The sequence below is a fragment of the Durio zibethinus genome, chromosome 3 (genome assembly GCF_047325235.1).
Source record: "Durio zibethinus cultivar Kanyao isolate XHJ-2024 chromosome 3, ASM4732523v1, whole genome shotgun sequence".
Taxonomy (NCBI): Eukaryota; Viridiplantae; Streptophyta; class Magnoliopsida; order Malvales; family Malvaceae; genus Durio; species Durio zibethinus.
In genome coordinates, this window is record NC_143164.1 from 33,573,590 (window position 1) to 33,590,599 (window position 17,010).

At 22.9% G+C, this 17,010-nt stretch overlaps 1 protein-coding gene across 1 annotated transcript; it reads left to right on the forward strand.

Annotated features, from left to right (window-relative positions):
• Positions 1 to 10,921: 10,921 nt before the first annotated feature.
• LOC149519770 (methyl-CpG-binding domain-containing protein 1-like) lies at positions 10,922 to 14,567 on the forward strand. The gene is made up of 2 exons (XM_089757836.1): positions 10,922 to 10,995; positions 14,078 to 14,567. Exons 1-2 carry the CDS (start codon positions 10,922 to 10,924, stop codon positions 14,565 to 14,567), a joined length of 564 nt encoding a protein of 187 aa, XP_089613962.1.
• The last annotated feature ends 2,443 nt before the right edge of the window (positions 14,568 to 17,010 follow it).

Consider the following 17,010-nt stretch of genomic DNA (forward strand, 5'->3'; position numbering starts at 1 on the left):
TTACTATTCTTGATTTGTCAAGAGTAGAGAGGAAGCTGATAGTGGTAAGTTGAGTTGTGTTGATGTTTAATAAAAAACAGGTCATATTATATGGCAACACTTGTTGACAATCTTGAAAGAAATTGGGTTCGCTTCTACAATTTAAAGTAAGGAAAGGGTTAGTGGCAAAGATTGCAAATAAAGAAAGAGAAAAGGGGTTTGTAACAATGACAAATTCAAGTGAAAGAGTAGCATGTTCATAGACACATCAAAGATTAAAAATAAAAAAATTTGGAAAAAAAAATTATTTGAACACTCAAAAATTTTTTTCATTAATTAAATTAATAAATCTATTAACAATATATATATATATATATTATTATAAATTGATGCTCTTAAAAAATTCTTAAATCCGTTTTGCAAAAGACATTCAATGGAGTCTTTCAGAGTTTTACTTACCCTGATTGAGAAAGAGAATAGAAAAGGTTGTATTTTCTTTTGCCACAAAGCAAATCAAATGATTTAATGGTAGCTTTTGAGGATTTTCGAAATCTATAGTGAAATATCAAATTTCCAAATTTCATAAAAATGTTTGAAATTTTCCCTTGATTGTTTAGTCCTTAAAGCATTTGGCTTAGATTGTGGTTGTACATGATCGCTTGTAATCGCGAATATGAACCCATTTTTCAATACTTCATTAAGTTGCAGATGAGAAAGTTAAGATTTTTGAAAAAGATTCTCAAATATACAGTAGCTAGGCATCAATATGTTTTTGGCTTATATAATATGTTTTTACACTTATTTTTATCTTTTATTTTGTTTAGAATTATCACAAATTTTTTTTAAGATGTTAAAATACTTCTAATACACTTTATGTCTAATGATACAAAATTTAATATTATTCTCACATTTTTATGTAAACATTTATTTTTGGAGTGAATTATTTTTTATTTATAATAATAATACTTTTATGTTGTCAACTTAATTATTTATATTAAAATAATATATATATTTTTTACTTTTGTTCTTATTTTTCATTACATTTAGAATTATCACAACTCTTCTTTAGGATGTCATGATAGTTCTAAATTATTTTACACTAAATAATACTAATTTTATAATTATTCTCATATATTTTATGTTATGATACTTTTAACACATTTTACATTAAATTATATCAATTTTATGATTATTTTCACATTTTTACATTAACACTTATTTTTAAATTTAGAATTATTTTTTATTTATAATAATTTTTTATATTGTCAATTTAATTATTTGTGTTACAATAAAATCTATTACGGTTGTTCCTACATTTTATTATATTTAAAATTATCATAACTTTTTCTTAGGTATTACGATACTTTAAACATATTTTATGTTAAATTATATCAATTTTGCGATTATTTCTATCTTTTTTCTTTAACACTTTTTTTTTTTGTTTAGAATTAGTTTTATTTATAATACTAATTTTTTTATGTTACAAATTTATTATGTTTTAATAATATCTTTTTACATTTGTTATTACTTTTCATTACATTTAAAATTATTATAATTTTTTTGTTAAGGTGACTTCTAACAATTTTATGTAAAATAATACTAATTTTATGATTATTCTCATCGTTTTATGTTAACTCTTATTTTTTGTTTAAAATTATTTTTTTATTTGTGATAATATTTTTTTTTACATGATCAACTTAATTATTTACGTTGTAATAATATCTTTTTATGCTTGTTGTTACTTTTCATTATGTTTAAGATTTTTTTTATTTATAATAATAATTTTTTTCATTGTCAATTTAATTATTTATATTACAATAAAATCTGTTACGATTGTTCCTACATTTTATTATATTTAAAATTATCATAACTTTTTCTTAAGTATTACGATATGTCAAATTATACCAATTTTACAATTATTTCTATCTTTTTTCTTTAACACTTTTTTTTTATTTAGAATTAGTTTATTTATAATACTAATTTTTTTATATTACAAATTTATTATGTTTCAATAATATCTTTTTACGTTTGTTGTTACTTTTCATTACATTTAAAATTATTATAATTTTTTTGTTAAGGTGACTTCTAACAATTTTACGTAAAATAATACTAATTTTATGATTATTCTCATCGTTTTATGTTAACTTTTTTTTTTGTTTAAAATTTTTTTTATTTGTGATAATAACTTTTTTACATTACCAACTTAATTATTTACGTTGTAATAATATCTTTTTACATTTGTTGTTACTTTTCATTATGTTTAGGATTATCATAACTTTTTTTTTAAAGGCGTTACGATACTTTTAGCCATTTTACGTCAAATGATATCAATTTTACGATTACTCTCACCTTTTTTATATTAGCACTTATTTTTTGGTTTAGAATTATTATTTATTTGTAATAATAATTTTTTTATGTTGCAAAAATTATTATTTATGTTACAATAAAATTTTTTTATACTTGTTCCTACTTTTTATTACGTTTAAAATTATCACAATTTTTTGTTAAAGTGTTATAATACTTCTAATCTAATTTATGTCAAATGACACCAATTTTACAATTATTCTTATCCTTTTATATTATGATATTGTAACATATTTTACATCAAATGATTTTAAATTTGTAATTATTCTTACCTTTTTACGTTAAAATAATTTTTTTATTTAGAATTATTTTTTATTTATAACAATAATTTTTTTATGTTGTCAGTTTATATTTATATTATAATAAAATCTTTTACGTTTGTTTTTACCTTTTATTATGTTTAGAATTATTACAAGTTTTTCTTAAGGTATTAGAATACTTTTAATATATTTAACACTAAATGATATAAATTTTATGATTATTCTCACCTTTTTACGTTAACACTTATTTTTTGATTGAATTATTTTTTATTTATAATATTAATTTTTTTATGATACCAATTTATTATATTTTAAGAATATCTTTTTATGTTTGTTGTTACTTTTTATTATGTTTAGAATTATTATAATTTTTTTCTTAAGTTGTAATGATACTTCTAACTATTTTACATTAAATAACACAATTTTTATGATTATTCTCATTGTTTTATATTAACTTTTAACTTTTTATTTAAAATTATTTTTTTATTTGTAATAATAGTTCTTTTATATTGCCTACTTAATTATTTATGTTCTAATAATATTTTTTTTATGCTTATTATTACCTTTTATTACTTTTAGAAGTATTACAATTTTTTTCTTAATGGTATTATGACACTTTTAATCATTTTACACCAAATAATACCCATTTTACGATAAATCTCACCTTTTTTTATACTAACACTTATTTTTTTGTTTAGAATTATTAATTATTTGTAATCATAATTTTTTTATGTTGTCAAAAATATTATATATGTTATAATAATATTTTTTTTACACTTGTTCTTACTTTTTATTACGTTTAAATTTATCACAACTCATTACTCTCACCTTTTTACATTAACACTTTTTTTTAGAAATATTTTTGTTCATAACAATAAGTCTTTTTACGTTATTAACTTAATTATTTATGTTATAATAATATCTTTTTACACTTGTTCTTACATTTCATTACGTTTATGATTATCATAACTTTTTTTTTTAAAGGTGCTACAACACTTTTAATAATTTTACTCTAAAAAATATCAATTTTATGATTATTGTTATCTTTTTATGTTAACACCTATTTTTTAGTGTAGGATTATTTGTTATTTATAATACTAATTTTTTTACATTACCAATTTAATTATTTACATTTTAATAATAATTTTTACACTTGTTTTTACTTTTCATTACGTTTATAATTATCACAATGTTTTATTGAGGTGTAACGATACTTGTAATCACTTTATGTCAAATAATACTAATTTTGAGATTATTCTCACTTTCTTACATTAACTGTTAGCCTTGAATTGATCTTTATTTTGAAATGATAAAATATTAAGCTAAATAACTTTGATTAAGATTTTGAAAAAAAATTATTTAGTACATGTTTTTAAGTTTTATATTTTGATACTAAATAAATAATATATTTTTCAAAGTGTAAACAAACCTTTCTTTGTTTTCATTTTTTTCAAACCAAATCTATTTTTAAAGATTATTTATTTGAGCTTAAATGAAAGTATTATTATTGTTTTTAAAGTGAACTTATTCATTTTGGACTTAATACAATTTTGATAATATTGGTTTTGAGAAATAGATTAACTTAAGAAAGTTGTCTTAGAAAAGCAAAGTTTCCCAACATTGAATTTATTTTATTTTTTTGTATTAATTCACAAAGATTTAATATTTAAATTTTATATGATTGAAAAGCTCTTTGAGTCTACTTTTTAATGTATTAAACAAAATCAAAATTCATATTTTTTAAGAAAAAATTTTGAATTTTTACTAGACATTTTATAGTTATCTAAAAACTGCACAATGTGTAGATTTGAAAATTCACTATAATTTGTATGCAATGAATTAGATGATGAATTTTATATGATAGAAAGCTCTTTAAGTATAGTTTCTAAATCTTTAAACGGTTTATGATTTGGATTTATGTAACTCAAGATATGATCAAATTAATGAATAGAGTGCAAAATAAAAGACAACCAACCAATTTTGATAAGATCGATCCCTTCAGAGAAAGAATCGATTGATTTTTCTTACAGAAGCAATTTTGGTGTTAAAAAGGCAAAAGAGGATCAATCACCCTATGTAGGGGATTAATCACCCCTTTTAACCAATTGATCCCCTACATAAAGGATAGATCAGGTCTTGTTTTCCAAACATGAAATGGGTAGCAAAACGTAAACTAATCAATCCCCTCATAGATGGGATTGATCAGGTATGCCTTTGAACAACTGCAACAGCTAGTTTCTCAAGTTTTCAATGGCTATTTTTTTTCCTAAGCATCCCTAATAGCCAACTCTTCAATTTCTCTATATATTGGCCACTCCAACATACCAAGGAAGTTGATGAAGCAAGAGAGCAAGAGCCAACAAGTTATATTTTTATTTTCTCACAGAATTAAGAGTTGTTATGAGAGGTGTTTTATCTTTGTGTTTTTATTAAGTGAATTTATAATCAATAGGTGATGCATCCTCTTAAATTTGTGAGATTAAGAAGTTACTACTTAGCTTATAAAGTAGAGAGTGTAAGGTTTCTATCTTACACCCTTGTAAGTTTCATATTTAATTACCATTTTTAGGTTAAAAAAAAGTTATGATTCATGGATTATCCTAAATATGGACATGCATCTTATAAAAAAAAATGGTAGTGTATTTGTACATTTGTTACCATGACCCTTTTTATGAAGTATTTAAAACTTGCATATGATCATCTTTTATACAATTTTGGTAGGAAATCTAAATGGTATCTCCCATCACTAACACTTTCTTTAAAAAAAAATTCTAATACTTTTTGTTGAACTCATTTTGTCTTTTCTTAATGAGAAAGAAAAGTAGTCAAATAGGCCTATTAATGTTCATCCTTCTTTTTGGAAGATATAAAATTCATCCTTATATATACATGAAATTGGACAAAGTGATTTCAAGACAGCCAATGGTGATTTGCCATGTCAATTACTAAATGATTATTTAGTTAAATTATGTGATGAATGAATCATATAAGGAGTAAATTATTATATGGTAAGAATATGATTTTGTTTGAATTTTTATATGGTAAGAAATAAGAATGTTGAATTTGAAATTTAATCTGATTTATTGATATAGTCATTCTTAAAAATGGTATTTAGTAAAGTTAAAATTCAAATATTTGCACCAACAATCTCTTTTTCTGTTTCAAAATTATGACCTTTTTCATATAAAAAACAAAAAGAACCAAGAATGTTACTATTTAGGAAAAAAATTCTTGAAATATCAACGAAATAAAAAGTTTTAAAATAAAATGAAAAGAATCGGTCATTAAGTATTTTAAACATGTTAAATCCTTAAAAAAAAAAATTCTTGAAATATCAACGAAATAAAAAGTTTTTAAAAGAAAATGAAAAGAATCGGTCATTAAGTATTTTAAACATGTTAACTCCTTCAAAAAAATTTCTTTCTCTATTTTTAATTTCATTATTATTAAAAAAACTTTTTATTCAAAATATTCAAGTCTTAACATTCAAGGTTTTGCTATTTTTTCACTTTAGCACTTCATTTATAAATAATCAGAAGAAAATGTATTTCAATAAATTTTATTTTTTATAAAGATAATGATTGTTATCAACAAATTTCATTCAAACCCATTTTTATAAATTTTTTGACAACTCTATCTCTTAGAATCCAGTGATATGTTCATTTTTGGTAAGTTCTAATGGTTTTACCTTAATGAGGCTTCGAAATTTCCTATTATATATGATAAATTTCATTTTTTTAAGATTCTTATTACCAATTCTGGTGTTTTCAAGTTGCAATTTTGAATTTCTTTAGATTGATTTTTTTTCCTTTTTTAATGAGAATGGAGGGGTTGTTGATAAATTTTTTTTGGTAACTCTCTGAATTTGGCTTTTGTTTTTTTGGAACTGTAATATCTATTATTATTCTTTTGGCCTGAAAATGAAGAATATTATTGCAAATTCATAATTTAATAGGCTTAATAGGGTTCAAATATAGGAAAAAAGATTGATTTGAAATGTGTCAATAATAGCAGGTTTAGTAGGGGTGAATTTGCAATAATAGTTTTCTTTTTCAGACCAAAAGAATAATAATAATACATCAGTATAAAAAAAAAAAAAAACAGATTCCTAATAGTTACAAAAAAAAAAAAAATAGCAACCCCTCTATTGCCACCAAAAAAGGAGAAAAAATCTAAGAAAATTCAAAATTATGGCTTGAAAACACCTTAATTGGTAACAAGAATTGTTAAAAAGGAAATTTATGCATATATAGTTTGAAATTTAGAAAGAACCATTAAGGTAAAACCACAAGAACTTATTAGAAAATGAAAATACCACTGGATTCTAAGAGATAGAGTTGCCCAAAAAAAATCTTAAAATGGGTTTGAATAAAATTTGTTCATAAAATAATTATCTTTATAAAAATAAGATATATTAAGAAATACATTCTCTTTGGATTAATTATAAATGAAGTTCTAAAGAGAAAAAAAAAGAAGAAGTTTGAATGTTAAGACTTAATTATTTTGAATCAAAAGTTCTTATAATAATAATAATAATAAAATTAAACATGAAAAAAGAAATTTATACTTCTTAATGAAAAATAAAAACAACTATAAGAAGATATTATTATAAAGTAAATAATTATGTTAACAACATAAATTTTAATTAGTTATTGTTCCTGTAAATATATAATAAGATAGCTAAAAATTAAAAAATAAATTGATAATATAAACTAGTAAAAAACATAAAATTAATATAATTTAGTGTAAAATGGACAATAAGTGTCGTAAAACACTAAGAAAGAGTTATAATAATCCTAAATATAATGCAAACTAAGAACAATCATAAAATTATATTATTACAATATAAATAATTATGATAGCAATTAAAAATTTTAATTAATTATTATTTTTGTATATACATAAGGAAAATAGTTAAAAATTAAAAAAAAATAAATTGGTAATATAAACAAGTGAGAAAAAAATAAAATTAGAATTATTTGATGTAAAATGGGTAAGAAATGTTGTAAAACACTATGAAAAAATTATAACAATTCTAAACATAATGAAACATAAGAATAATTGTAAAAAAATATTATTGTAATGTAAATAATTAAGTAGGTAATATAAAATTTTAATTAATTATTGTTTTTTAAATGTATAAGCTAAATAGCTAAAAATTAGAAAACAAATAGGTGATGCAAACAAAATGGGATGTATGAACAACCATAGGAAGATATTATTGCAACGTAAATAATTAGTAAGCAACTTAAAATTTTAATTAATTATTACTTTTGTAAATATATAAGAAAAATAGATAAAATTTAAAAAATAAATATGTAACATGAACAAGTGAGAAAAAAGTATAAAATGTGTATCATGTGGAAAAAAATTGAGTAAGAAGTGTTGTAATTCTTTAAAAAAGAGTTATGACAAATCTAAATTTATTAGAAAGTAAGAACAACCATGGAAATATTATTATAATGTAAATAATTATGTTGGTAACGTAAAATTTTGATTAATTATTATTTATGTAAATATATCAAAAATATAATAAATAATAAAAAAAATTTTGTAACTTAAACATGAGAGCAAAAATGTAAAATTCATATCATTTGCATAAAATGTGTAAAAAGTGTCTTAACATAATAAAAAAAAGTAATGATAACTTTAGATGTAATAAAGGGGAAGAACTAAGAATGTTACTAATTAGGAAAAAATACTTGAAATATGAACAAAATAATAAGTTTTTCAAACAAAATTAAAAGAATCGGTCATTAAGTATTTTAAACATGTTAAGTCCTTCAAAAGAATTTCTTTCTTCACTTTAATTTCATTATTATTAAAAGAACTTTTGATTCAAAATAATTAAGTCTTAACATTCAAAGTTTTATTATTTTTTCACTTTAGAACATCATTTATAAACAATCCGATGAGAATCTATTTCAATATATTTTATTTTTTATAAAGATAATGATTGTTATCAACAAATTTTATTCAAACCCATTTTTATAAATTTTTTGGCAACTCTATCTCTTAGAACCTAGTGGTATTTTCAAATTTTGGTAAGTTCTAATGATTTTACCTTAATGGGGTATTCTAAATTTGCTACTATATATGATAAATTCTATTTTTTAAAAATTTTTATTACCAATTTTGGTGTTTTCAAGCTACAATTTTGAATTTCTTTAAATGGCCTTTTTTTCCTTTTTTAGTGAGAATAGAGGGGTTGTTGATAGAATTTTTTTTTTTTTTGTGGTTGTCAGAACCTGGCTTTTGTTTTGTTGGCATTGTGGTATCTATTATTATTCTTTTGGACTGAAAAAGAAGAATATTATTGCAAATTCATCATCTAAATAGGCTTAATAGGGTTCAAATACAGGAAAAAGGGATTTATTTGAAATGTGTCAATAATAAGAGGTTTAATAAGGGTGAATTTGCAATAATATTTTTCCTTTTCACACTAAAAGAATAATAATAGGCAAAAGCAAAAGCAAATTCCTCACAGTTGCCAAAAAAAATTTATAGGCAACCCCTTTATGCCCAAGAAAAAAGGGAAAAAAAATCTTTGAAAATTCAAAATTAGGACTTGAAAACACCATAATTGGTAACAAGAATTATGAAAAAGGAAATTTATACATATATAGTAGGAAATCTACAATGACCCATTAAGGTAAAACCACAAGAACATACCAAAAAATGAAAATATCACTGGATTCCAAGAGATAAAAGTTACCAAAAAAAAAAAAAAATCTAAAAATGGGTTTGACAAAAATTTGTTAACAAAATCATTATCTTTTTAAAAAATACATTCTCTTTGAATTAATTATAAATGAAGTTCTAAAGAAGAAAAAAAAGAAAAATTTGAATATTTAGACTTGATTATTTTGAATAAAAAGTTCTTATAATAATAATGAAATTAAAAGTGAAAAAAGAAATTTATACTTGTTAATTTTGCATACCTTTAAAAGACTTAGTAAAAAAAAATTTTTGCAAGGCCATCTTATTTTCCTAAAAGAAAAAATAATTTGAATTAAATAATTAATCTTCTATTGTTGATAATCAAAAAAACTTTTTTGAGTAATTTATGATAGGTGATGTAAAAAAAACATTTTTTTAAAAATGAAAAACCACAATTCCGTTTGGTGGCTACATAAAAGGATTGGCAAAGGAAATTGTTTCTCAATAATATTATTACTAGTATAAATAATAGTTAGTAATATTATTTTATTTTTTAAAAAATAATGGTAGAACAAACTAAACTACTTAAGATATTTAACATCAAATATTTTATCAAAATATTTAACATCAATTAAGAGTAAGAGATTACTTGCAAATTTTTTTAAGAAGAAAAAGAAACAATGTTAGAGAAGAAAACGTTGAAGGATATTAAATTATAAAGCACTAACCATTTTCAAAGATATTATGATAAGAAAGTGCTCTTAGTTACGTTAGAACACAAGTCTCCAAAATCTAATCTTGTAGATTCCTATTTTATAAACTACGATTTCGTAGTTTTGAATTATAATCCAAACAAGCAAGATGAATTGCATTTCTTAAAAGAATGTGAGTGATCTTATATACACAAAACGGAGGTTATAAATAACGTAATATAATATACTTGATACATTAGATTTGACTCTCAATTATTTTATATTAGTAAAAAATTATATCTCAAATTAATACAAAGGACCCAATTAAATTATAAAATTTATTTTTCATGCTAATAGTGAAATATAAAAATATTTGCTTAATATGAATTTCACAATGAAATGTAATTTTATTCTGAACAAAAACACCTTTATAACTATTTAATTAATTTTTTAATGACTTAATAATTAAAATATACTCTTTAGATAAACTATTAGAAGTAAAGAAAATGAAAAAGAAATTCTAAAATAGAAATAAAGAGTAAAACATTTTTGAAAGAAAGAGTAACACAAGTCTTATTTTACAAAATTTAAAAAGTTGCACCCCATCAAGCCAAATACCTTGAAGTTGAGTGGTCTCAATAAATAAATATAAGTGACGTCACTATCCTAATATGGCGTGGCCTCACCAACCCCCAGTCTAGATTTGTCTTTATCCGAAAATCTAAGACAGTTAAGATTCATGCATGAGCATCTTTAATGTGGGTCTCACATGTAAACCTTTTGTATTTGCTGACTCATCGTAGTACTCAACCAATCAGAGCCTCACACTGTATCCCTTCACAAACGATCGGTCACTGGCGAGTGAGTTTAAAATTTTCTTAATTTTCTATAAATTCAATGATCAAGAGACCTTCAAAAGTGCAGATGGTTTTAGCAGAGAAAGAGACAGAGATAGAGATAGAAAGAATGGAGGAGCGGAAGAAAATTGAAAGTCAGACCCCTAAAATAGCGTCGAAGCAAAAGGTAAGAAAACAACCTGGATTTTATTTTATTTTCCAAAAAAATTGTGTAAAATTTAGAATTTTCTTTAATGTAATAATCAAGAATTTAAATAACGATCGCAATCACATTTTCAGTCGTGTCGCGTTTATCGCACTTTGAATATAAAGGAGATCATTGCGGTCACTGCGATAATTGCGATTGTGAATTTTTTTTTTTTTACATAATTTATATAAAATGTAATAATTATAATTATAATTATAAAAATTCTTATTCAATGATTTTAAAAATAATTTATGATACTATATTTTTATTTTTTAAAAAAATTATTTATAATTTTATTTAGATTATAAAAAGCATTCATATTTGGTTTATTCACAAAAAAAATTATTAAATTTCATATAAAAATTATAAATTAATATATAACACAATCAAAATATAATATTTAATTTTAATTAATTTTGTCTAACTTATACAAAAAAATTTATAAAAAATTTCCATATAAAATCTCTATATATATTATATTAAATTATTAATCCCTTAATTTTTTTAATTATAAACTTTCAATCTCTCTAATTAGATTTTACCTAAAAAAATTTCAAAAATTAAAAATTTTCAAACTTATATTTTAATAAAATTTTCAAACCTATATTTTTTATTTTTAGTTTTTAATCTTAGTAAGAGTAATAAATCATAAAATGCTAAATTTATTAAACAACTTAATCTTTTTGATACACTAATTGATATAATTTTTTTTGTCACAAATAACTTTCAATAATTATATAATAAATACAATCTTCAATAATTACACAAAAATAACAAGAATTAATCTAATATAAAAAAAATTAACAACAATAAAATATCAAAACAACAAAAAAATATTAAAATTCAGATACAAAATTATAAATTAATAAATAACACAATCAAAATATAATATTTAATTTTAATTATTTTTCATCTAACTTATATAAAAAAATTTATCAAAATTTTTCATCTAAAATCTCTATATATATTATATTAAATTATTAATCTCTTATTTTTTTAATTATAAATTTTTAAAACCTCTAATTGAATTTTAACTAAAAAAATTTCAAAAATTAATTACAAAATTAAATAAAAAATTCAACTCCCACCTCCCAACACCCCACCACACCCAATCCCTCCTCACCCCCCTACACCCCACCCCACCCCACCCCACCCAATCTTTCCCCATCCCACCCAATCCCTTCTTACGTGCTTGCTTTAATGCCCCTCAAATGTTTAATTGTAGCAGGATGACAGAACCATCTAGAACTAGCTTTTGTTCATCTTCTTCGCGCATCCAAAGCTTTGCTTTTCAAAAAAAAATTTTTCTTTCTTTTTTTTTTCATCTCTCATTTTCTTTTGCATCTTTTCATCATTATCACTTACTTAGTATACCTCGTTCGTCTCTTTCAAATCTCAAACTCTCACAACAGATCATTTTACAAAAAATTTACAAAAAAAAAAAAATAATTTAACTTTCTTTTCTTACCTTATTTGATCTTGAATGTTAATTGAAAATTTGATACTAATTTGAATTTGGGTGCCGAAATGCTGAATGGTTGAAACTTGAAATTTTATTTTTTTCTCGAACTATTAGATCCGTGTAGAAAAACGGAATAGCAGCAATAATGGTCTGTTATTGCCGTTATTCTCCGTTAAGCCATTATTTGCGGCTGTTACACTTCGTTTTTGTCATGAATGAAATTCACAATCGTGTTTTGTCCAATAACGGTGACGGGTGGTGACGCTATCGTTATTTTGCGGTCACTATTCCGCTTTTAAATCGCTATTTAAATCCTTTACTAATAATATTAGAAGTTATTGACACTCCAATGATTGTTTTCTTATACAGAATTTATTCGACATAAATTCATGTTCGGTTACTAGGAAATTGCTGAAAAGAAAATAAAGATGAATTTCATGTAATTGAGTCTAAAACAAAATAATAATGTGTTTTAGTTTGGTTTAGTCATGTCCTTTATCCGGGCAAGCAAAGAAAAAAACAAAAAATGAGATTTTGCATATGGTTTTCTTTTGACAAAACTCAAGTAGAAACAACTCTTGGTTTTTAGCAAACTGACTTATTTTTGAGCTTATCTAATGAAATGTGTTTCAAGTTCAAAACTTGACAGCCTTATATTACAAAAAAAAAAAAAAAAAAGATATTGCAATGTTTTTATTTTAGTTTTATTGATTGACATGAGGAGGAGTGAGTTATAGATTTCACTTTAACTTCCTGAGTTTCAAGTTAATCTAGTGGTTACAAGGTTTGCTCTTTAAAGTTTAAACCATGGTAATTAAAATTTATATCCTTTTGCATATCAGGAATCAAGATTCATTGAAACTTGTTTTTCTATTACTCTTGTTTATTAAAATTTTAAACTCCCAACTGCTTTGATATTGCACTATGCTCATACTATTAAGTAGTAATTTTTTCCCTGTAGTGGTTTTGAAGTACTCCATTACCATACTACTAAGTGGTTAATGCGCGGGTTGAATTTGAATATACTCGCATTAATTTTAACAAAAATAACCAGAAACCAGTCTTCTTTTTTGTGAAAGTATATCTCAAACACGTGTAGCGTGTATGAGTCATATGGTATAAGTAAGCCCTACAAAATAAAAATTCAAAACAAACAATGCTCCCTTTTTATGGAAAGAGCATAAATGAAAAATTTGGACATAAATTTTAAGGTATTTTAATGATTATGTGTCCACCAATCCATACATGGAAATGTACGACCTATTAAGCCATCCAAGGCTTGACATTGTATCTTACAAATAAAATAGTGCAACCATCAATGATCATTATTTAGGCATAAAAAGTTATGTTATCTTTTAGAATGATTCATAACTTATTTTGGCAAAGTAAAAACAAAAAATTTTCATTTATTTTAGTTTGTGTTTACAGTATAAAATCCTTTTATTGATTAGTAAAATAAAGATAAAACTAGAAAGTTTCCAATTGAACCATTACTCAGTCTCTCTCTTTACATTTTTTTTTTATCGATTAATTGATTGAACTTTGATTAAGAAATATGCATGGTTTCTTTGAAATATTGATCATGACTTTTGAGTTTTTTGACAGAAAACAAGGACTAGATTAATTGATATATTCGCAGTCCAATGTAATATCTGCAATCGTTGGAGATTGATTCATAAACAAGATGAGTATGAAGAAATCAGAAGCAAATTCAATGAGGAGCCATTTGTTTGTGGAAGAATATCAGGAACGTCTTGCGATGATCCTGCTGATATTAATTATGACGCAAATAATACTTGGACTATTGACAAACCTGGTATTCCTATTACCCCAAAAGGTTTTAGTCGAAGCTTGGTACTTAGATCCAATAGCTCGAAAGTGGATGCTTATTATGTGACTCCAAAAAGAAATAGATTGAAAACAGTCAAGGAAGTAGCAGCCTTCTTACAAGAAAATCCAGAATACAAAGACATACTCCTTGAAGACTTTAATTTTAAAGTTCCCAAGATTATGGAAAACACTGTTCCTGCATGTGACGTGGAAAGTATTCTAGGTAATGATAATGGTGAAAAACCAACAAAAAAGGTAAAACCATCTACTCTTTAAGCTGGAACTTTTGGGGAAAAGCATTAAGGCATGCTATCTCAGTTGGAACTTTTAAGGATCATCAGCTTTAATGCATTGGGATCTTTTTCTCAGTCATTTTTTTCTTCATATTTTTTGGTTAGGTTATACATGTCAATCTTGGTTATGTATCTTGTTGTTGTTGATCTCTTGGAAAATAATGAAGAAGTGACTGTATCTTAGATGAATATGTTTAGTGGAGCTATCTCTGATATAACAAAATTTATTCTTGACAAACTTCTCCAAAAGAATTTCTTTCTTCACTTTAATTTCATTATTATTAAAAGAACTTTTGGTTCAAAATAATCAAGTCTTAACATTCAAAGTTTTATTATTTTTTCATTTTAGAACTTCATTTATAAAAAATCCAACGAGAATGTATTTCTATATATATTATTTTTTATAAAATAATGATTGTTATCAACAAATTTTATTCAAACCTATTTTTATAAATTTTTTGGCAACTCTATCTCTTAGAATTCTGTGGTATTTTCATTTTTTGGTAAGTTACTAATGGTTTTACCCTAATGGGGTATTCTAAATTTCCTACTATATATGATAATTCCATTTTTTTAATTCTTATTACCAATTCTGGTCTTTTCAAGCTGCAATTTTGAATTTCTTTAGATTTTTTTTCCTTTTTTAGTGAGAATAGAGGGGTTGTTGATAGATTGTTTTAGTAACTGTCAGAATTTGGCTTTTGTTTTTTTTGGTATTGTGGTATATATTATTATTCTTTTGGCCCAAAAAAGAATAATATTATTGCAAATTCATCATCTAAAAAAGTTTAATAGGGTTCAAATATAGGAGAAGGGATTGATTTGAAATGTGTAACAGGTTTAATAGGGGTGAATTTACAATAATATTTTTCTTTTTCACACCAAAAGAATAATAATAGATACATTAGTACCCAAAAACAAAAGCAGATTCCTGACAGTTACCAAAAAAATTTTATCAGCAACCCCTTTATTCCTACCAAAAAAAAAAAAAGGAAAAAAAATCTAAGGAAATTCAAAATTACGACTTGAAAATACCATAATTGGTAACAAGAATTGTAAAAAAAGAAATTTATTCATATATAGTTGGAAATTTAGAATGACTCATTAAGGTAAAACCATAATAACTTACCAAAAAAATGAAAATACCACTGAATTCCAAGAGATAGAGTTGCCAAAAAAAAAAAATCTAAAAATGGGTTTAAATAAAATTTGTTGATAAAATCATTATCTTTATAAAAAAATAAAATATATTAAGAAATACATTCTCTTTGGATTAATTATAAATGAAGTTCTAAAAAAAAAATTTGAAAGTTAAGACTTGATTATTATGAATCAAAACTTCTTATAATAATAATGAAATTAAAATTTAAAAAAGAAATTTGTACTTGCTAATTTTGCATACCTTTAAAGGATATAAAGCAAAAAATATTTTTGCAAGGCCATCTTATTTTCTTTAAAGATAAAATAATTTGAAATAAATAATTAATAATCTATTATTGATAATAAAAAAATCTTTTTTGAGTAATTTATGATAGGTGTTGTCAAAAAATTTTTAAAAAATGAAAAACCACAAGTCTTTTTGGTGGCTACATAAAAGGATTGGTAAAGGAAAATGTATGTCAATAATATTACTAATACAAATAATAGTTAGTAATATTATTTTATTTTTTAAAAAATAATGATAGAACAAACTAAAATACATAAGATATTTAACATCAAATTTTTTATCAAAATATTTAATATCAATTAAGAGCAAGTGATTGCTTGTAAATTTTTTTTAATAAGAAAAAGAGACAATGTTAAAGAAGAAAATATCAAAAGATTGTAAACTATAAAGCACTAATCATTTTCAAAAATATTATGATAGGAAAGTGCTCTTAGTTACTGTAGAACACGAGTCTTCGAAATCTAATCTTGTAGATTTCAATTTTATAAAGTGTGATTTTGTAGTTTTGAATTATAATCACAAAAAAGCAAGATGAATTGCGTTTCTTAAAGGAATGTGAGTGATCTTATATACACGAAAGGAAGGTTATAAATGATGTAATATAATATAAATGATAAGTAATATTTTGCTCTCAAAGATTTTATATTAATAAAAAATTATATATCTAATTAATACAAAGGACCCAATTAAATTATAAAATTTATTTTGCATGCTAATAGTGAAATATAAAAATATTTGCTTAATATGAATTTCACAATGAAATGTAATATTATTCTGAACTAAAACATGTTTATAACTATTTAATTAATTTTTCAATGACTCAATAATTAAAATATACCTTTTAGATAAATTATTAGAAGTAAAAAAAATGAAAAAGAAATTCTAAAATAGAAATAAATAGTAAAACATTTTTGAAAAAAAAAAAGTAACATAAGTCTTTTTCTACAAAATTAAAAAAGTTGCAGCCCATCAAGCCAAA

Excerpts from the sequence above, each read along its gene's own strand:
- LOC149519770 (XM_089757836.1), top strand. The coding sequence starts at position 10,922 with ATGGAGGAGCGGAAGAAAATTGAAAGTCAGACCCCTAAAATAGCGTCG. Across the intron at positions 10,996-14,077 it reads AAGGTAAGAAAACAACCTGG|TAGATTAATTGATATATTCG; the intron begins ATTTTATTTTAT and ends GAAAACAAGGAC.